The sequence below is a fragment of the Melopsittacus undulatus genome, chromosome 1 (assembly GCF_012275295.1).
Source record: "Melopsittacus undulatus isolate bMelUnd1 chromosome 1, bMelUnd1.mat.Z, whole genome shotgun sequence".
NCBI classification, from domain to species: domain Eukaryota; kingdom Metazoa; phylum Chordata; class Aves; order Psittaciformes; family Psittaculidae; genus Melopsittacus; species Melopsittacus undulatus.
The window spans coordinates 153,959,109-153,982,235 of NC_047527.1; the positions used below are offsets into that span (position 1 = coordinate 153,959,109).

The 23,127-nt window shown below is 46.8% G+C and overlaps 2 protein-coding genes across 3 annotated transcripts in view; both read right to left on the bottom strand.

Moving 5' to 3' along the window:
* Positions 1 to 8,683: 8,683 nt before the first annotated feature.
* Positions 8,684 to 23,127, bottom strand: part of ANLN (anillin, actin binding protein) — an 819,922-nt gene continuing 805,478 nt past the window's right edge. For both annotated transcript variants that reach the window (XM_034061989.1, XM_034061979.1), the window contains 2 exons: positions 9,178 to 9,350; positions 8,684 to 9,058 (listed from right to left, as the gene is read on the bottom strand). In XM_034061989.1, coding sequence (XP_033917880.1) covers positions 8,935 to 9,058; positions 9,178 to 9,350 — 297 coding nt within the window. In that variant the 3' untranslated portion in view covers positions 8,684 to 8,934. The remainder of the gene's footprint in view (positions 9,059 to 9,177; positions 9,351 to 23,127) is intronic.
* STAC (SH3 and cysteine rich domain) overlaps positions 18,223 to 23,127 on the bottom strand; it is a 57,478-nt gene continuing 52,573 nt past the window's right edge. The window contains exon 11 of the mRNA XM_005154167.3: positions 18,223 to 21,186. Within this exon, the coding sequence (XP_005154224.2) occupies positions 21,088 to 21,186 (99 nt within the window). The 3' untranslated portion in view covers positions 18,223 to 21,087. The remainder of the gene's footprint in view (positions 21,187 to 23,127) is intronic.

Sequence of the window (23,127 nt, forward strand, 5' to 3'; positions counted from 1 at the left end):
CATAGGAAAGGAAATAACTACTAGATGCTCAGGGGTCTGAATGAAGTGAAACTGAAGAAAAGATGCTAGAAAGCTTCTGCAGGGGAAGGAAACTAATTATCTTATCATCTAATGGAGATACCAGGTCTGGAAAGCACAGCTCACATGGCATTACCATTAGACATACTATTGTCAGTAAAACTATATGTGGATGGTTTTTTTAGCAAAGAAAGACCATGTTCCCAAGTCAGCAAATGCCTACATGGGGCTTGACATGAACTGAGAATGAAGAAAGCCAGGGGTGAAGAAGCAAAAGTAACAGTGTAAGCACAATACGAAGAAACTGGAATGGGCCAAGACAGAACAGTGAACTGTGAGCAACTTCTAAAGGCTAGACTACCATGGCCTTAATTTAACCAATTGTATACTAGCTCCTGTGTGCTACATTGCATATGGATCCACTAATGTAACAAGCTATTGAATATGTATCCAATCTTAACACTGCAATCAAATATGTATCCAACCTTAATACAGCAACCAAATACATAACCAATCTTAACACAGCAATCAAATATGTATCCAACCGTAATACAACAGAGATGTATCCAATCTTAATACAGCAACCAAATATGTAACCTATCTTAGCACAGCAATCAAATATGTATCCAACCTTAATGCAGGTAGGTGTTGTCTTAATAAAGTTATTGCATATATATTCAATTATAATACCCCAAGCTACTGTAAACAGATGCAGACACCAATATAAAAAAGACAGATGCTCTGTAATAAATGGCTTTTGCCTGATCACATTTGATCTCTGATCACATTTGATCTCTGATCACATTTGATCTCTGATCACATTTGATCTCTGATCACATTTGATCTCTGATCACATTTGATCTCTGATCACATTTGATCTCTGATCACATTTGATCTCTGATCACATTTGATCTCTGATCACATTTGATCTCTGATCACATTTGATCTCTGATCACATTTGATCTCTGATCACATTTGATCTCTGATCACATTTGATCTCTGATCACATTTGATCTCTGATCACATTTGATCTCTGATCACATTTGATCTCTGATCACATTTGATCTCTGATCACATTTCTCTGCAGCAAATATAGAAGAAAAATTACTATGTGTATTTGCAAAAAACTACTGCTAAGTTTTCAGTGGGAAAACAAGACATTGGGGGGCAGGGGGGGCAAAATCAGCACACATCCCCTACCGCTAGCAAAAGCCCATGCAGAGTCTGACAGCCACCACTGCGCAGCCCCACCTCAACATCATTGTAGTGAGGTGGAAAGCCCTGGGACCCCTAGAGAAACATAAAACATTGGATCCTACCAGAGACCCAAAGCAGCACTGCAAATAGCAACAAGTAGTCCCATCGGGGCTATTAAGAGCACAAACATGACCCAGGAGTCAGGATGGCCAACTCGGAGAACACTGACTATTACCAGAAATAACCAAGAAGTCCATTGGTTAAATACTACAGCAAATGAAGCCTTTGACAAAGGATAGGTCAGACAACTGGCACCCAAACCTTTTGTGCCCATGGCATTTTGTGCACCAACCCTCCTCTCAACTTCACAACCACCATCATTCAGAATACTGCCTTCAACAAACAGACCATTTTACATGTGCCTACTGTTCTGGCAACCACAACCCAGGCCAGATAAAATTATCCAATTATAACACTTTTAATATAAATTCAACTTTAATATTCATTCAATTTACATTCAAAGAACTTCTTGAGGCTTCAATTAGAGAGCAACAGAGAGAAGAGTTGTGAAGTGTCATCTGTTTCATCCCAAGGTAGGCATTTGCAAATCACTGTTTCTCTCCAGTCCCTTAAACAAGGGCCAGACAACTAACTCAAACCTAATGCCTACCACACAGGTACTCAAAAGCTCAGCTGAGAGAGGTCTTATCACCATTCACTGACAAGCAAAGCATCAGAAACCTGCTGTGAGCATCTAGGGTTGATGACATACACCAGAACATGCAGACTGTGGGGCTGGCTGCTGAACAGCAAGCATAAGGACAACAAAACTGGAGCTGTATTTAAGGGAAATTCCAATAACAAAGAGCAGAAACAGAAATGTAAGGGTCTGGGGGCTTTTTGGTTGGTTTAAGTGGGACAGGACAGCTGCTTTTGTCCCAGTCAAGTGCCTTTTAGAATGCTTCTTTTATAAGAGGATTTAAAACGCATTTGGATCACACAACTTCTTCATACCAGCAACTTCTTAAGAACACTAGAACAGCAAATAGGAACCAGCACAACCTGTCTGCTTTCACTACCCACCTGAAGGAAGGACACATGCTTAGGAAAGGAAATAACTACTAGATGCTCAGGGGTCTGAATGAAGTGAAACTGAAGAAAAGGTGCTAGAAAGCTTCTGCAGGGGAATGAAACTAATTATCTTATCATCTAATGGAGATACCAGGTCTGGAAAGCACAGTTCACATGGCATTACCATTAGATATACTATTTTCAGGATAATTTCTTAGCAAAGAAAGGCCACATTCCCAAGTCAGTAAGTGCCTACATGGGGCTCAACATGAACTGATGATGGAAAAAGCCATAAGTGAAGAAGCAGAAGTAACACTGCAAGAAGATAAGAAACTGGAACATACCAAGACACAACAGTGAACTGTTAGCAACTTCTAAGGGCTAGGTCCCCATACGCTTAATTTAATCAGTTGTATACTACTTGCTGTGTGCTACATTGTAGATGTATCCGCTAACACAGCAAGCTATTCAATATGTATCCAGTCTTAAAACAGCAATCAAATACGTATACAATCTTAAAACAGCAACCAAACATGTATCCAATCTTAAAACAGCAACCAAACCTGTATCCAACCTTAATACAGCTAAGCATTGTCTTAATACAGAAAATTATGGTGTATAAATTCAATTATAATACGCCAAGCTATTATAAACAGATGCAAATAACAGTATAAAAAGGACAGATACTTTGCAATTAACGGCTTTTGCCTGATCACATTGACCTCTGAGTACATTTCTCTGCAGCAAATAGAGAACAAAAAATACTATATGTACTTGCAAAAAAACCTACTGTTAAGTTTTCAGTGGGAAAACAAGAAACTGGAGGAGGCAAAAACCAGCACACATCCACTGCCGCTAGCAAGAGCTCATGCAAAGTCGGACAAAAACCTCTGCGCAGCCCTACATCAACATCAAAATGGAAAGCCCTGGGACCCCTAAAGAATCATAAAACATTGGATCCTACCAGAGACCCGAAGCAGAACTGCAGCTTCTCCCGAACCTTCACCAGCTCCTCCTTCCAAGAGAACGGATGAGGATGTTGGTGTTGTTGCTGTTGCTGCTGAAGATCTCAGCCGATCCAAGCCGCGGAGCTCCGAACCCGGTACCCGTCGGTGCGAGGACTGCGCCCGAATGACTCCCGACCGGCCCTCCCAGGAGCATTTGTGTGGGGGCTCATTTACGAGCAGCCAATGGGAGCTCAGGCTCCCAGAGCCCCACCGCTATTAGTGCCGTCTGGGAGCCGGAGCCTGCCTGTTTGTTCCAGACCATCGGAGACACGGAGGCTGCGGCCGCTCTGCTGGAGCTCTGCGGGAACGCCGGGATTCGGAGCTGCTGCAGCCTCTGCTTGTCGGTTTGCTGCCGTGAGTGCCCAATGATCCACCGGGTTCGTGCTTCTTGTGCTGCTTTTGTGCTCTTTGAGCCGTTATTTACATGTACTCTGCTCACACCTCCTCTGGCTTCTGGTGCTTGGAAGGACTCTGCTTCGCTCCTTCTTATACTCGGAGAAACAAGCCTTAGAAGCGCTCATAGTAGCTTATACTATCTCATAGTAGGTCATAGTAGCTCATAGTAGCTGTGATTTGCCCTAGCAGCCTGCAAGGGATGGGTTTTCAAGCTACTCTGAAAAGTACCTCAGAGATAGCAAAAGTTGGGAGGGGAGAAGTCCAGAGGCAGGAAAAGGGCAACAGGAGGAGAAAGGACTGAAGAAAGATGCATGAGAAGAGCAGAACAAGGGCTGAGAAAGGACAAAGGGACAGCAGTGTAGAAGGATAAGTCAAGTGCAGAAGCAGAGTAGAAGAAAGGCCAAGGGAGGAGAAAGGGGCAGAAGAACTGCAACAGGAGGAGTAGGACAGAGCAAGGAGGAGAAAGGCCACAAGCAGTAACTCCATCAGCAACATAAGAATGCAGCACAGAGGAATAGCAAGTACAAATGCAGCCACAGGGAAGTGCAAAGCAATGGGATGTAGCTGTCCAAGGAACCAGCACAACTCCACAGCCTTCCCATTTGTGATACTCTGTTGATTTCATTTTCACCTTACCCACTGCAGATGTCAATCGTAGATAGCAATGCCTGGATGGTCCCACAGCTGGTTTCTGGCCAAGCTCTAAGATAAACAGGCAGCTGTGTTAATGGGGAAATCTGCTCTGTGTCTGAATCACACATCAGGCTTCAATGAGGTCAGCTCTGGAAGTAGCCTGCTTACGTTTGTGTAGGTCTGGGGGGTTCAGTGGGGTTTTTGGTGGGGTTTTCCCCCCTCTGTATTTTTATACACTAGTAAGATTTACTACATACAGATTTTCCTTACTTTTCCCTTCTGCCCCTTATGGACTTGCCTTTCCCACTGTTCTCCTGCTACCTTTCCATCTTTGTTTCATTCAGAAGACAAATCAAGAAGCTTCATTTCAGAGCTGAGACAAAAATCAAACTAGATGGGAAGCTTTTAATCAGAGGGGGGGAAGAGCTCTGTGTTTGCCTGATAATTAAGTTCATGTGTAGGACTGGGCTACAGATCAGATCAGGATTTGGTCTGAAGCTCAGTGCTAGGGGACAAGGATTCAGAACTCTGTTTTCCATAGCACAGAACAATCAATCCCTTAGGGTGTGACCTGTATCAGCACCAAGGAAACTAAATCCAACCCAACCACCCCACAGGCCACCTGAATTCATCTGAAAAGGAGAGTTTCTTCCCCTTGCTCTCCAGTAGGTGATTGTTCTTATCCCTATGGAGACAGTAATAGTGGCTTTTCCAATGTCTATTTACATTGGTACACATCAGGAGTAACACACTCCATTGAAACAAGAAACAGCCCATGCTTTAGAGCACAGTAGGTGAAGCAAGCTCTGCTTTTTAGGAGGTTTGTCTATAATACATCCCTTACAGGGTTTTGCTTCTTTCTTCTAGAGACCCCAGCAACAATTCTGTCCCTGCAGCCACCATTTGCATCCCATTGGACACTCACCTTTTCATTAAGCGCAGGAGATCTCCTGAAGAACCACCTGAATAAGATGAGTAGTACAACATGGTTACAGTCACAAACACAATGAAGAGCAAGCCGCAGTCTCATGGCGTATTTCAAGGAATGTATCATAGGATCAGTGACTGCTTTGGGATGGAAAGGACCAAGTCTCCATTGCCCTCATCTTCCCCAGAACCCTTCTTGGATGAATGCAGAGCAACCAGAGACAACAGTAAGTTCTGAAACTAGCAATAAGATGTAGCTATTTACATAGAAACGCATGATACCATCAACCAGTCACCATGTAATGGGCTACACAAGAAACACCCAAGCTCTCTGGGTTCTCAGCACAGTAGGCAGGTGAATAGGAGAAGCCAACAGACCTCCTCAGTAGGAGGATATCAGTTAAAAAGCAGTGTCCCTTTTCATGCAGCATGGGCAGGGACCACATCAGTTTGTGGCTGTTTCTGCAGGCTCAGAGGAAACGGGAGCCTCCCCCTGCACATTGCCAACCAGGCTTTCAGTAAGACTGACATTTCCTTAGCTAAAAAAAAGCTTCATTGCCAGAGCAAAACATTTTCCATTTATAGACTCATTAGTGAACATCATGAATTTGTGAACAATGGAGAAAAAAGCTTTCTTGTAATATTAGAACAGCATCTTCTCAAAGATGACCTGAAACCCAAAGTAAAGCTCTTGGATCTGCCCAGTGGAATTGCTCTGGGCTTGGCAAAGGGTGCCTTAGGGACAATAAGAAACAACAGCCTTGCCCCTGCCCAAAGGAACACAGATACTGCTTGTCCTCACACCTTGGAGGCTTTGCAGGAGCTTGATTTACCAATGCAGGAACTATGCACAAGTGAAGATGAATTTTGGGCATATTAAGCCATCAGCTTTTACAACCACTGCATCTCTTTAGTGCTTAAAGGGGCTGCAGGAAACATGGAGAGGAGCTTGGGACAAGGGATGTAGGGACAGGCCAAGGGGAATGGCTTGAACCTGCCAGAACAGGGGAGACTGAGCTGAGCTCTTAGGCAGAAGCTGTTCCCTGTGAGGGTGCTGAGGCGCTGGCACAGGGTGCCCAGAGAAGCTGTGGCTGCCCCATCCCTGGCAGTGCTCAAGGCCAGGTTGGACACAGGGGCTTGGAGCAGCTGCTCCAGTGGAAGGGGTCCCTGCCCGTGGCAGGGGTTGGAGCTGGAGGAGTTTTGAGGTGCCTTCCAACTCAGACCACTGAGGTATTTAAGTCACCTTTGACTTACTATCAGGATTACAAACTGCTCAGCTATTCTACAGGACAGTCAGGAGGCCAATCAGTTTAAAAGGAATCAGAAATGGATTTTAAACCATCTCTGTTGTGTGGAGACAGTGTTCTCACAGGAGAATGGATATGTGGTACATGAGCTCTGAATAACTCCGAGGGATACAGCAGGGCCGTGGGAGGCCTGAGGAAGCCTAAGCAAGCAAGATAAGAAGAAGCTGTAATTCACTGAGTGATGAGAACTGTGGACTGTTGGCAAGCGTTCGAGGTCAAGTTCTCACACCTGTGCTTAACCAATTCTATGTTAGTCACTAAGGGTCTTCACGACAAGTATCCAATCATGATATGCCAAATTGCTGTAGGTGTGTATAAGCAGTAGTATATAAGGAGTTAATGCTTTGTAATAAATGGCTTTTTGTCTGATCACATTGATCTCTGACTGAGTCCGTTCCGCGGCACTGTTGTGTGATTCTATGATGCTGTTTCAAAGAAAACAGAATTCAGCTGCAAAACCCAGCTGAATTTCTGCACCACGACCATCAATCACGTCCCAGTACCACTCTAAATATGTAAGTCCTATATGTAAAGAAATGCTTCCAAAAACACTTATTATTATAAAAAGCAACACCAAGCTCTGAATCCTGCTCATTGCCATTAGTTTTAAATGGCTCCTGGTGCTCACACTGGTTGAAATCAAACAAGGTTTCATGAAATTCAAACATTGGAGCAGTACAGTAGAAGGAATGGTATATGAGGGCCTTCCAGTTAGAGCAGGTGGATAAGTGAGGGATTATGTCACTGGCTGGTTCCAATGCACTGCACATGGGAGGGTTGTTTTATGCCATCCTGCTCATAGTCTTTACTCAGACTGAAAGCTTGGTTTGAAATCACACCCTAAGAACTGTTTTTGAGGTATTGAGCATCTATAGGCACCTGAAGCTATGCAGTAGGATCTCTTTGAAGCCTCCACGTGGAAGTTTAAATAAGTGGACAGTGTGCCCTGTATTCACTGTCCATGTTGTATTGCTGCTCCCAAGGCATCGCATTTCCTTCCCAATCAAGTAGTAGTTTGAGTTTCACATTCTGAATGGGAGAGTCCTTTCTTAAACATTGCTTGGACCCCAGCTTTTCTTCTTCAGCCTACCAATTAATATCCCAAATGCACAGAAGACCCCATGAACCAAGGAGAAAGTGTCTTCTTTATTTGAAATGAATAAAATAAACCTCAATACATAGGTTGGAAATATTTAAAGACATCAGAAAAAGAGAACTAACTGTAAAAGAAATGACATAAATGGCAGGATGAAAACAGCAGAAGCTAACAGAATTTAGTGTTTCAAGTGTGAATACATGACAGCAATAGCAATTATAAGTATTGCACTATTGCATTTGCAATTAATGAGCTGGTATTTCACCCAGCCCAGTGAAAAGCTATGAAAATCCTAAGTTTTAACTGAGAAGTTTTGTTATTTTATGGATGCTCTAAGTACTGCTGTTGTCTGCGTTTATGGACGTGTCTGCGAGGGGGGAGAAGAGCCATCCTTCCAGCCAGCAGAGCATTAGTTGGTATATAGCAGCTTTGTAGTGTCTTACAGTAAGAGAAAGCACTTTTACAACCTACTTCTGGTTCTCAAATGCAGAACTCTAACTTGTAAAAACCATAAGTCCCAGGAATGTTGACATATACAACCCTAATATTATTTTTCTCTTTTTAATATAGCAGTCCTAACAAAAATAATCAAGACCTTTTGTCTTTATGGAAGTGCAATATAATGCATACATAATTCCACACCTGTAAACCACATAGCATACAAGCCATGCATCTATCCATACCAATTGGTATGAGAAATGGCAAAAGAAGTATAAATATATTGTGTGTGTGTTTTGTTCTGGCTGCAAGGACACTGTGCAAGCAAGAAATACCCATCATGCATGTTGGAGAATGTAACTGCTATGCCTGATCATTACAAAAGCAACCTGAAAACCCCTCCAATAGTAAATGCTCTTCAGCATCATCCTTGTTAGGAAACTCTGAGCTATTGTTTCTTTCAGGGAGCATAGTTATCTAGGAAGCTTGGTTTTTCACTAGCTTGCCCCCCTTCCTCCCCTGGAGTGTGATTTCCTGCAGTAGTTTAAAGAAAAGAAAGTACTTGGCTAAAAAAGACCAAGAAAATAAGTTATCCAGCACATTTAGCAAACAGCAAATCACTTCCATCATACTCAAAAGCTAGGAAGTAAAAAAAGCTTTAGAATTCTTCAGTGAAATACAAATACTGCATAATATACTCCTGTATAATGTTAAATACTCTCTGAAATTTGAAGCGCAAGTGACCCAGAAGACTTCCCACATTTCCATTTAAGTTCCTTTCCTTTTTTTGTGCAGTTCATGTCGGTTTTGTATACGTATTTTCTTTGCCTTTCTCTTCCAGACTTTAAAGCTTTCCAATTGGTTTATAGCAGGCATCAGGCTGCCACATGCGAAGGTCAACAAGGACTTGGTTGAGCTTCTGCATCCAAATATTACGCTCTTCTTTAGTATCAGCAGACAGCCAGTTCCTAAAAGCAAAGAACCCAAGGGGTTAGGTTTGCCTTTCTCTGCCTCTATGTAGTTCTTCCAAAGAACACCAAGATGATCATCCCCGGAACACTAAATAGCATTTTATCTGTCTACTCACTTGGTGACACAAAGGGTGTCTCTGCACTGGCTGACAAGAGTCTCTCTGTCATCTTCCCTCTGAGGTCGGACAGTTATTAGTTCAAAAGTGTTGGGACGGGCACAGAACTCCCTGTTGGCAGGTTCAATCTGATGATTTGTGCAGTTAGCCAAGTTTATCCGGCCCAAAGGATGCTGAAAGGAAAGTTCATCAGTCAAGAATTCGGCAGTCAAGAGTAATTCTGACTAATACAAGCTTTGAGCAACTTTTGCCATATCAAGTGACACCCCCCACATCAGTGACTCCATACAAAACGAAGGATTCCCTTTTTGCTGTTTAAGAGCCACAGCAGAAGCAAGATAATTGACAATGGAACATTCCCTGCTCAGCCACTGAGCAGGATTCAAAGATCAGCAGGATCTCAATTCCTCAGCAGTTTCAAAGCTGTCACAAGAATCCCACTACACTCTGAGTCCTAGAGAAATAGTATGTCATCAAGAGAGCCAAAAATTGCTCTTTCTGGGAGAGTGTTCTGGGGAAACACTGCTAAATGCCATGCCTGCTCCCATACCCTCTAGTACTCATACACGACCGTTATCAGAGACAGGATACAAAGCTAAATGGGCAAGACCGTTTTTGTGAGAATGCAGGCTGTTTAGGAACATGGGTCTAGACTATGCACAGACTGCCCACAACACTACCCCCCCCCCCCCCCCCCCCCCCCCCCCAAACACCTCGGCAATCGCCTTTTCTCACCGGAGTGGGGTCCCGAAGCTCCGCCGGCGCTGGAGGCGCTCGCAGACGGCACCCTGGGCACAGGCTGCTGGGCGTGCAAAGCAGCGGCTGGAGGGGGCGGCCCTGGTCCCCAAGGCCCTCGGAGGCTCCCTCTCTCCCTCCCATTCAGGGGCACCCTGACCCGCACCCGCTCACCCCACACAGGCTGCCAGCTACTCTCTGCAGTGCAGGGCAGCGGAAGCGCTGGAAGCTCTGGCAAGGGCATTTCCCGGGAGGGCTTTGGGGGCTTGGGCAGAACTTCCTGAGCTGGATCCCTCCCCCGCGGCAGAAGCTGTCGCTTTAACGCCGAGCAGCTGGGTGCAAACTGGGGGGTGGTTGAGGCGGGCGAGCGCCGCTGACCACCCTTCATCTGCTCCCATCCCACCCGCCTCGCCGTGCTCTGCTCCGCTCGGTCTCTGCTCTCAGTCCCAGGACTCTGGACAAAGAAAAGCAGGGATGTTGCTCCAGGGCGGCTGCCCCCCGGTCCACCGGGCGGAGGAGTTGGCAAAGGCTCCCCTGTTCCTTGGCAGCAGCCCCGGGAGGAGAAGGTTAAGCAGAGGTGGATCCCTCGTGTGGAACTGCAAGGCAAGAGAAGCAGCGGGCTGAAGAAAGGCCCAGAGAAACGCACTCTGAGCAAAGGGACATCCCTGTCACCGGGGCTGCAGTCACACTACATCATCCTGAGTGCTTTTGCGAGGGTCTTGATGGGTCTGGGGGAGGTACCTGGCTCAGTGCCGTTCCCTGGTTTCTTAGAAGCTATTCCAGTTCTGCCATGAGAAGACACCTCTGAATTGTTGCCCCTGCAAGGTTGGGGCCAGGGACACCCACCTGCTTACAGGGGGGCCCTCCCAGCACTCCCACTGGGAGCAGGGGACACTCACAGCCCTCCTTACAGGGTGGCTCCCCTCACCTCAGCGCTCCTGACAAGCCCCACGAAGCCTGAAGCTCCGACCTGCGCCCGAGTTATGGGCGGGCCCTCCTGGCTGCAGCACATCATCATTATCACCATCATCATCATCACCTAATCAGGAGCTCATCCAGTGACCTCAACCCCAACCAGGGGGAGGTCAACCCAGCCAAAAGTGGGCCTGAGCCCTCTGGGCACAAAACTTCCTCAACCTGCACCCTCTAAAAGGCGAGGGAAGGCTCGTTCCTGTGGGTTGGCTAAAACAGCCTCCCAAGCCCTGCTTAAAGCAGGCTGGGGCTGCTCCAGGGAACAAAGGGCTCTACAGATTATTGGGGTTGTTAATGCAAGACGGAGAGCTTTAACACGCCAAGGGGCAAATGCTGCGACACACCCTGGCAACAGGGGGTCACGCTGGCAGGTCACCAGCAGGACAGGCAGCCATGCAGGCAGAGACCCAGGTCCTGACTACAGGCAGGTCGCATTGCCTACACCATAACTAAGTGGACTGGCACTGTCCTTGGAAAGAAAGGGCAAGTCCAGACCGTCCCTCTGCTCGTGGCCTTAGAGGGGACCCCCCTGTTACTGCACAGAGACCTGCTCTCCCTCCAGGGAGGTTTAAGCTAAGCTGCAGCGATTTTAACAGAGGCCTAAAGGACAAGCTCACTCACTCACATAGATAGACAAGGACAAGACAAACACAAAACAGAACGTCCCAAAAAGGGAGACGGTCTCTGTGCAGCCACTGTCTGGGGAGTCACCCTGCTCACGAAGCAAGAGAGGAGAGCCTTAGACTATGCCCAGGGCTGTGTGGAAGCTAGAGAGCTTCAACATGCCAAGGGGCAAATGCTGGCCCTGACTACAGGGGGTCACGCTGGGTAGGCCACCAGCAGGCAGAAAGCTGCTGGGGCAGAGGAGAGGGGCAGGGAAATGGCCCTCCCCTGCTTACAGGGTGGCCTGGGGGTCCAGAGAGCTCTATTTCCTCCTCGGGGGTGGGGACTGTGGCTCTCACCCTCCTTACAGGGTTGCCACGCTCTCCGGGCAGCCAAAGTGTGGGGCATTGTGGCAAAAGGCCAAAGACTCCAGCCATGGTTACAGGGAGATCACCCAGTGCACCACCAGTTAAAGGTGTTGGCAGTGCTCTTGTGTTCAGCCCACCGCCCCTCGTCTAACTGGCCCGTGGTGCTCACTGGCACCATTCCACACAATGCTTGTCCAGGGGCTTCTGCCAAGGAAGTGAGGGCTCAGTGAAATACCAGGTCCTCCGCCCGGGGGAGTGAGGGACATCAACCTCAGAGGAAGGTCCCAGCCAGCTTCACCCCAGCCTCCCACCTTCCCTTACTAGTGTCCTCCCTCCTCAACTGTCCCAGGTACTGAGAGCAGAGAGAAAGAGAGCTAGGGCAGGGCATACCCCACCACGTATCTCAGCCCCAAGCCTCTGAAAGGCCAGGGCTAGAGACACCCATTTGATTACAAGGGATCCCTCCCACCGCCTCCCCCAGAAGAGGGGCCACGCACAACCCTTCTTACAGGGCAGGCCCCTTCAGCTCAGCACTCCCAACCAGCCCCATGGAGCCCGAGTTACGGGCTGGCCCTCCTGACTGCAGCACAATGCCCCATATTCAGAAGCTCCACTTTCCTCCACCCCAGACTGTGGAGATGGTGGCTATTACCCTGCTTACAAGGTTGCCCCTCTCTCCGGGAAGGCTACCCACCCATGGAGCAACACGGTAAAAGCAATGACCCCAACCCTGCTTACAGGGAGGGCACTCAGCTCAAAGCCAGCCAGGGGACCCCAAAGGTGCCGGTGACGTCCTTGTGTGACCCCAGCCCCGGTGACAGGGAGGTCCCTGTGCCCAGAGTGCCTTTCTCTCCGCTCCTCTTCAGCCTCCTGCGCTTCTCCTGCTCCGCTCCTCTTCAGCCTCCTGGGCTTCCCCCGCTCGCTCTTGCCTCGCAGCATCACACACTCTGTCTGCGAAGGAGGAGGACGCGGTCAGGGGCGAGAGGCACCGAGAGATCCCCCCAGCACCACCGGCCCCGCCGTCCTCCCGCACCTACTCCCGACCCCCTTCCCTCTGCCCTCCCCCCAGCCAGTAAAAGCTCACCCATCGGCTTCTCTCACGGGATGGGTGCTCCGGACATCCCTGCAAGGACGAGGGCGAAGAGCTCTCTGCTGCTCCGGGACGCTCCAGGCGGAGACTGGATCCTCCGTGCTCCTGCTGCACCCCCTTCGGCAATGCCTGACCGCTCCTCCCGGGAAGGCGCAGAGCTCGCCGAGCCCCTACGGCGGTGACCGACCCCAGCCAGCCCGGCCCGCGGCGGACACGGACCCTTCCCTGACGGCACCGACCCCTTCCCCATCAGAGGCAATTACAGACCCTTCCCCGAAGGCACAGACTCCCCCCGCCCTGACGCAAGTACAGACCCTTCTGCACTAAGACGACGGCACCGGCTCCCTCCCCGCCTGAGGCAATTACCGACCCTTCCTCGAAGGCACCGATTCCCTCTCGCCCTCCCCAAGCTATTACGGCCCCTTCCCCGAAGGCACAGGTTCTCCCCTGCCCTGAGGCAATTACTGAGCCCCCCCAGCCCGAGTCCATTGCAGACTCTTCCCCACCAAAACGACGGCACCGACTCCCCCCGGGCTTAGGCAATTACAGACCTTTCCCCACCAAGACAACAGCACCAGCACCGACCCCGACCCCCCCCCCGTCTTGAAGCAATTACAGACCCTTCCCCACCCAAACGACGGCACCGACCCCATTCCCCGGCTTGAGGCGATTACAGACCTTTCCCCATCAACATAGCAGCATCGACTCCCATGAGTCCCGAGGGAGTTATAAACCCTTCCCCACCAAAACGACGGCACCGAGCACCCCGAGCCTAAGGCAATTACAGACCCTTCCCCACCAAGACAACGACATCGACTCCCATGAGTCCTGACGCAATTATAAACCCTTCCCCACCAAAACGACGGCACCGGCTCCCATCCATCTTGTGGCAATTCCAGACCCTTCCCCACCAAGACAACGGCACCGAGCCCCCCCCCGGCTTGAGGCAATTACAGACCCTTCCCCACCAAAACGACGGCACCGAGCCCCCCCCCGGCTTGAGGCAATTACAGACCCTTCCCCACCCAAACGACGGCACCGACTTCCCCCGGGCTTAGGCCATTACAAGCCTTTCCCCACCAAGACAATGGCCCTGACCCCAACCCCCCCCCCCCCCCAGCTTGAGGCAATTACAGACCTTTACCCACCAAAACGACGGCACAGCCCCACCCCCTTCGGCTTAAGGTAATTAAACACCCTTCCCCACCAAGAGAATGGCACCGGCTCCCATCCATCCTGAGGCAATTACAGACCCTTCCCCACCAAGACAACGGCATCAACTCCCATCCATACTGTGCAGTTACAGACCCTTCCCCACCAAAACGACGGCACCGACTCCCCCCGGGCTTAGGCAATTACAGACCCTTCCCCACCAAGACAACGGCATCGACTCCTATGCATCCTGAGGCAATTATAAACCCTTCCCCACCAAAACGACGGCACCGGCTTCCATCCATCCTGAGGCAATTACTAGTCAATATCACCCCCATTAGCTTCCAGGGTTCCTAGCTTCAGCCGAGCACCTTATCTCCCAGGCACACACCAAAAGCAAACACTGAAGCACTAGGAAACGCTGTCAAGGACCCGTTCAGGAACGGGCCTCTCCCCGTCTCTCCCCCCCTGGAACAGACCGGCCGCCCCACAGGCAGCAGCAACCCGAGGGGCTGCCAGGAGTGAGCCGCACACCCCCACACCCTCCGGAGCTCCGCAAGCCGGGACGAGGGGCGCTGCCAGCCCTAGCCCACCCCAGGAACCCCCGGTCCGCTCCGGCTCTCACCTCAGTGAAGGGATCCATGGCTGACAGCAACACCTCCACCCCAACCGCTACCGGCGTTTAAATGTCAGCGCCGGCCGCAACTGCGCATGCGTGAGGCGGTGGCACAGGTGCTCCCGTTTAGTCACGTTGATTGGCAGCCAATCAGACAGCAGCCTGCCCCTTTGCCCCGCCCCTCCCCGGCCGCAGGCTGTGGGCAGCGGCAGCGGTGAGGTCTGCCCCCTGCTGGCGGTCATACGCAATCACAATGTAAAACACTGCAGGTGAGAATGTGCTTTTGGTGTATTCCACTGCACAGATCCATCCTGGAATCATCAGGGAATAGTTCCGAACATGTTCTTTCTAATGAGAAATGGAGTTCATTATTCTGATGCCAAAGGAAAGATGAGCAAGATGCTTCCTTTGATTGACAGCAAAACCTCAGTAATACACTCAGACAATACACTCTTCTGCTAATCACTTGCTGTCGTGATCCTGATACTGGTACCATGATTGCTTAGGATGCCATAGAGAGGAGAAGCAAATGTACAGCCTAGGCCACAATGCTGTGCATCATTATTTTTGGTTTATAGTTTCATTAGCATTAATTCTTCCTAGTGACTTCAGACAAAGCCTTTGACCCTGGGGAAGAGGCAAACAGAGCTTCTTGAGGCTGTGCCACCAGCACACACACCCCTTTCCCATAGCCCACCATGTTTTGCCCTCCAGTGAATCCTGGAGGATGCATGATGCAGGTCTGACTCCATGTCTTGGTGCCTAAGGTGAAACTGGGCTGTAAGAAGCTTCCTTCTCACAAGCCCTACACCAGAACCGCTGTATAAGGGAATCCTGCACTAAAGAAGAGCAGTAAGAACATAATATTCCATCCTTTCCTCATTGATTATAACGTGACCAGACTGTGCCCTTGGATTGTCCTGAATATCCCAGCATGCCAGAGACTTGGCCAGCAAAAAGGCAATTTCACCCCCAGACAATGAATAGAAGGGCTGGTCTATCTTATGGGAAAACACAGCAGTTTGGATTAATCTGTATTTTCTACTGCAAATACTACGTAATCAGGAACAATTTTGATGGACAGCATTTAGGATCTCTGTGCCAAACCAAAGCTGATTATATTGCTTTTGTGTGCTCCTCTGATAATCACAGAGGCAACACAGGCTGACATTGTCCACTAAAGGAATATATTGAGGTCAGGAAGAAGACAGGTTTTATAGGTAATCCAACGTGTGATGCAGATTTAAACCATCATTGCTCAGAGCACGGCTCTCTTCTAAGAGCCCCACTAGAAAACCAGACGAGCAGCTCAACCAGGTTTAAAGAATGCAGCCACTACAAGCCTGACTTTCACCTGGGACTGTGCTCTACTGCTCCATTTATTACACTACCTTGGTAAGTGTAGTTGGGAGGAAAACCCTTTAAGCTGGACATTTGCTAGGGGAAATATGCTGTATTTTCATAAAGTACGGACTGAGTTTCAAATAGCGTGAATTTGATTTGTTCCCTCGCTTTTCATGTGTTAAATAAGGGAGGTTCTCAAGAAGATGCTGGCTTGATGAAGGAACCATTCATATTATAAGCTAGAAGAGCACACAAGAGATGGGGAATGAGACTCCTTTCTTTTGGGTTTCAGTTATAAAACACCCCCTGTTCTTATCCATATGGTGCAGCTGTACCATTTGCTGACAGAATAACTCTGCACCGGAGCAAAGGGCCTGAGAGAACTTCAATGCCATTATGTTCATTGAGACCATGATGTTAATCACCAGTACCTGAGACTGGCAACTCTGCAGTGTAATGCACATGGATTAATCACATCATCACATCAGCAATTTCATCAGCCAAATTGTAGCACATTTTATATCCTTGAAATCATTTTATGGATGATGGTAAAATGAGGAGGTTTAAAAAACACCATTTTTCACCAAAAAACTGTTCTACAGCTCTAGTTCCTTTAGAACTTCCAGTTCCTGGAAGACTTGTTATGCTGTAAGCTTCAAGTATGATGGCCTCATTCCTGCCATCTTCTTCTCGTATTTTAACTGATTAAATGAAAGTATAGAACACAGGTAAAATAAATAATGCAGAAGAATGTTACCTACAATATTACCTTCAAGGTTGTAAAACTAAAGTATTTGCTCCTATCATAGCCCGTATGCTTTGGGCAGGAAAGAGCTGAGTGCATGAAATGGGTTTTACACGAGTTCATGACATTTTTTGCTTTACTTTCCATGTTATTCCTCTGAACAAAACTCCATCCAGGAACATGAAATCTCTTCTGCAACAGTAGCATGCTTACACTAGAGGGTGCGAGTGAGACAGGATTTGGGGCTTCTGAGGGGTTTGCTTTGGGAATGTCCTTTTTCAATATTTTGGGGAAAAATGTACATGTGAAGTAAGAAACAGTTGTTTTTAGAGGGAGAAATAATACCGAGATTGGAACAAACACAATTGAAATGTATCAGGGATGATACTTCCCATACACATACCCATGAGGGACACTGTCAGTGTACATTACACCAGAGACTACATATATAATTACATTGAGGCTGTGTTAAGAGATGAGTAAGATCTGTAATATTTCAGTCTGCTTTTGCTTAAAACTCTATTATGACATGGAAAATGGATTCACTAATGGAATATGAAAACAAGATCATGGCTGCTTGTTAATGAGAGGGACAGAAACACCCAATGGAATGAATAACAGTCTGTAGAAGCAGTCCATAGTACAAATACAGCATCACTGAACGTGCTATGGCTTGCTGCTTATATTCAGTGGCCTTTAGGTAAAGAAAGATCTAATTTAAAGGCTCAATGAATCAGTCTGTGCATGTTAAAATAAATGAGTTAAGTTCATTTTGCAAAGACATCTTCCATATCTCCAGTGTCACTGATGGCTCTATGCAGGTTCCTCTGGTGCTTCTGGGTGCTGTATTTAGTCAATTGAATATCAGCAAATAATTAGAAGAAAAGGCCTATGAGCAGTTGTAGAAGCATCTTAGTTTCCCTGGAGCCATGAATCCACAGCTGGTTCTGCACTGCAGCATCTGTCTCTGAAGGACATCAAAATGTCCAAGTGTAGAGAAATGATAATGATGATGAGCTGAGATGCTGTGTTACTTATGGATGGGAGAAGATGATGGTGATGCAGGCAGCTCATCCCCAACTTCTGTTGATCAACTCTTCCTAGCAGCTATGAAAGTATTATGGTTTTATGCCATGATGAGATGTGGAGTGGCTGAAACACGTTCTGATGTGCCAGAAACAAATGTTTAAGATGGACCCACCACAAAACTTCACCCTGAGTCTACACCTGGTGCATACAGTGCAGAAGAGCTACTCCAGGAATGGTTTGCTAAATGTGGCAAATGAATACAAGTGCTGTAGATTTTAAATGGGAATGCTCAGTAGCATCTGAGGATGATGGGTTTAGTGAAGGTTCTTGAAGGTGGAGAACTGAATATGATATGGTCCAATGCAAAGAAGCCAAGAGACATACACTTCTATTCTCCTTCCAACCATCACATAGTTTTTATTAAGCAGAATAATAAATTAAATCTGAACAGCATTTATCACCTAAAATTCAATTTTTCTGAGCACATCTCAGATAAAGTCCATTTTCCGTCTGACTTTAACTGCTTGCTAATGCAGTACCTATGGTGAACTGCATGTGGTAGGAAAAAATGACGGGATACTCATCCGAATTCAGAGTAAGGCATCCAAAATAAACTCAAGGAAAATTACCTTAATTCAGCAAAGTGCTTTAGCTTTAAGCATGCAAATAGCCAATGAATCACATGCTTAAAGTAAGACTCATGTATGTGCTTCTTGCTAAATTAGGCATTCTACATATCAAATGGCAGCAATAGCCCAGTAAAAAGACAAACCCCACACAGATAACCAGGAAAGCTTTGGTTCAGAAGCGATGCTTTCTCAGATGTAATACAGTCCACATAAGGTCTGTTTGTTTTTACTCAGTCACTTTATTATTTATTGCTCAGTATCAAAAGGAATCAAACTGACATTGATTAAAGGCCATTGTGAGTTGTAGGTAATCATATAATTCTCTCAATAGTACAATGCACATTGTAGGGATAAATTGAAATCATAGAAGACTGAAAGAGGAGGGAATCACAGTATGATGCAATCGTGTAAACAACAGCACATATGTAGAGATTAACACAGATTTCCTCTGTCCATGTGACAGGCCTGATCAAAAGTAGCAAATATTCTCATTCTAACAAACCTTGAGTTTTCATTTTGAATGGGTGAATATTAAAAAGTCCATCTTTTAAAGCAGAGCAGATTACTACAGCTCCACTGCTTTTCCTCTTCATCTTTAAGGCTTAACAGAATCCTTTGTCCTTGCACTGAGTTTATGGGTTACTTACTTAGGACAATGAGCTGAGCAAATGTTCATTGTTTGAATTGAAAACAACCCAAACCCTAACGTTTATAAATTGCTGATACTGCCACAAAAGATATGAAATCAGATACTTTTGATCAGCCAGGAGGACATCAATTGGTATAGACCAACTATAATAGCTTATGTTATGAGGGACCACGTTGCCATCCCTTCAGCTTCCTCCTCTTCATTAAGTGATACATAAGGGCTGCAAAAGATGTCTCTGAAAGGTTGAAGATGGATCCGCTCTGTGAACTTCTGTCCGTATGTAGATCTGCACCAGATTCCATAAGGCTTTGTGTAAGATCAGCTCCTCAAATAGGGCAACTATTGAGACATGGGTTGTGCAATGCAGATTCAAACTGCCTCAGTACATGGATAGTACATTGGTTTTAGAAATAGTGTCATCTTTGCAAAGGGCTACACTCACCAGGCAGCATGTGAATTTATTCTTGTGGTATCAGGATTTAGGACATCATTTTGGGGTTAATCTCAGTAAAGACTCAAATTCAGTCTCAATCTGGTCAAATAAGGCATGAATTTAGGAGGCAGCTTTGGAATAGGACTTAATCTCCACGTCATAATACATGGTAAGCTGTTTAAGTGTGTTTGGTGCAATTACATCCAATTAAATACTTGGAAAATAGGTTCCCTGTCTTGAGTCATCATAAGGCCCCTGCTCTACAACAGGATTGGCACTGGCTGACTTGTACAGTTTGGTCAGGATCCACAGGCTATTTCCTGGGTACCAAAAGGTTCATACGCCCAAAACACGTTTGAAGATGGAGGTTTACATGGACAAAACAGATGGAAAAGGTTTATAGGATGCTCAGGGTGGTTTATACCAAGGAGGAATTCATGACAGTGTATTTATTGCTGAATCTGCAACACTTCTGTTCAGCAAATAAAGAAGATGCCTTTGGCATGTGAACACAATACTCAGACAGTGCCTTTCTATCACAAGCTCTGGATTTAAACTATCACAGACTTCACTCCCTTGTGCAGTCCGTCCTTCCCTAGCACCTTCAGTCTTCCGAGGGTGAGTTCATTGTTTTACATTTCTTATAAATAGCATTAATATATAAAATCTTTTAAGTGCAATAAACACAGAAAAATAGAAAACATTTCAAGCCTGTGGCTCTCTCCCAGTGTTTCTGCATCACCAGATCACGGTGCAGGAAACACAGAGGGATGCTTCTGAGCAGGTCTGCGCATCGCAGGACCAGCTACTGTTGTGAGCTATGAGAGCAGCCATCACACCCAAACCAGCTGAGAGCTTTAGTTCGTATACAGAGAAAACAAAGGACACACACGTTCGCTACTCTTTCCTATGGGGAGATTGCACAGAAAGAGGAAGCTGCCAACTTTCAGGGCACAGTGCATTTCTCGAGCTGACATGGTTCACACGGTGGCTCCAAACCGCGCTCTTATGGGACTAAACACCAGTATATAAACTGATCGGTTGATAATGGGACAACCGTAGAACCACAGCCACACCTCCTACAAGCATTGGACTGTAGTACGAGGACAGTTTGAAAGGCGTTTTCCCCCCTCCCCCCTAAACACACACTTCAAACAAGAAAGCAGCCCAACAGTTTTCGAAGACACAAGAACAGGACATAGGTTTAGTCCTTCAGAACAAAGTGTTCGTCTCCATCGGGATGTAGCAGCCATCTTGCACCAGAAATCAGCCCAGATCTTCTTTTCCTTACCTTATTCTTGTTAGTATCCCAGGACCTCTCATTTCCCTATGGATTTCTGACTGTATTTTCCATCAAACATCCACTTTTCTTATTTCTCAGTGTAGCTGTGACAGCCTAAATGTCTTTTTCTTCTCGTAGTTGCAGTTTTCACACTATTTCCCTGAACATCTGCAAGACAGCCCATCTGGGTTGACACAGTGTGAGATGAGGCAGACAGGCATTGCCAACAAAGGGCTCCTACTGCAGCAAGTGGGTTGTTGGAATCAGATGTTTTCTAAGACGTCTATGGGGACGAAGCCTTTCTTCTTCCCGCTGTATACTTTGATAAAGCCATCGTGTTCCTTTTCAGAAGTCACACAAATCTGAATGCAAAGGAGATATGAAAACACAGTGATAAACTCTTTGCCATGATAAAACAACAAATTATTCCAGGCTATTTAGACTTCCTGCTAGTTATTTCTATAGGTAGAACAACCCCTTTTGGAGCCTGCCTGCTTTGATAAGGAACTCAAACTCACATATTCTGATAGTCACCTCTCCCCATCACCTCCAAGTGCCACATTTCCATAAGAAGCTTTAAAATCATGAAGAAATTTGTGTTGGATCAAAGATGTTGTAACTTGAATTGTGAAGTCTGATATGCTGGAGGGAAGGAATGGCATCCAGAGGGACCCTGACACACTTGTGTAGTGGGCTGATGGTGTCAGTGCCAGCTCTTTAAATCCCTCTCTCTGGACTAACACAAAGGCTCTGTCTATAGGTATTTATAGTGTTAAATCACAATAACTCAGAAGGTATGAAATAAAAATGACCCTAGAGTATTCCATTTCAGCATGACTGCTATGGATTGTACAGTGACACCTAAACTCCACATCTGAAGTCTGCGCCAGCTTGTCCTGCTCTTGTTACATACACAGCATTTACTTTCAACAGTGATGCTGGCAGAGGAAAATGAAAGGTCATAAGGAGGTGAAGCTGCTTCATATTTGCTGCCTTCAGCATTTAGTAATTCTCAGGTGCACCTTTGTACCTGCAAACACATGTGGGGAAAGCAAATGGCCTCATTAGTTTTCTTCCTTAAGCTACCTACTGAACACTAACTGAATTGGACCCCTGTGGCAGAATGACTGAGCACACCAACGGAGCTGACATGCAGTGAAATAAGATGATGTATATTGTTGTTTGGGCTAAATCATATGGGAAGTGTGGGAGGTGTGGAATTGATGCTGTTTAGTTTAGGCTGTGTTGTAAAGCAGCCCAGCCCATTTGTGTGTGATTCCCTAGCACAGCAGCTGCCCCCTCTGTGGTCACATCACCATTTGAAGCACATACACACTGAAAGGGGTCTCTGACCTCTGATAGGTGTTGGTCTGTGTCGCTAAGAAAGACTATGGAAAGTCCAACAGTGAGAGAAAAAGCCTGCAAAGAAGCATAAGACTAAAGGTGGCTGAGTATTCAACACTGGGAAAGAGCATCTTGGTTGAAAGATGGCCCTTCTCAGCCAATCCCTGCTGCTGTATGGGAAAATGAGCCTTTTGCAGCCTTTTGTTTGTGATTAAAAGGAATGCCTGACTCCATCACTGTCTGCAAGACCCCTGGTTTCTGCATGGGCCAAAGGATCCCCAAAACAGATCTCCAGAAGGAGATCTGCACTGCCTGCTGCCACAGTGCATTTCTTGCTTGACCCTCTGCTGCTGTGCAGAATGTATTGTGAGAGCAGAGTTTTCCCCTGATGATTTGTGGTCCAGAGACCAAACCTGAGCTTTCTGAACACTGTTTCCTTTACCTTTGCAATAAAAAGAATGGCAGATTTGGTCTTTTGTTTAGAGGGGGTTCTTTGCTTCTGTTGCTGGTGTGAGTACTCCCTGATCTATCAGTGGGTGTCCTCTGCTATAGCAGTAAGTTCAGATCTTCAATGGACAGGACGTATTCTGAAAGAACTATATATGAATGCATTGATCTGAATTCTCCCAAATTCCAGCTGAAACTCTCCCACCCCAATACATGAAGCATTGCATATATCAGATGACAGAGGATTTTCCCATTCCTTCCCAGGGAATGGGATGCATGGAGGGCAGAACAAGCTTGCCCACAATATGCCACATTATCCAGGGTTTTGGACTCCACCTGATGGAGCTGGTGACAGATGCCAAACTTGATGGCTGTGGCAGCACAAGGTGCCATAGCCTTTTTTCAGTGCCAGATTGGAAACTACCTGATAATATGGGAACTGCTCAGACTGGCATGTCCTGGGGACAAGGCTGCAGGCCTGGCCAGGTAAGGGAGCCACTGAGCAGACACTC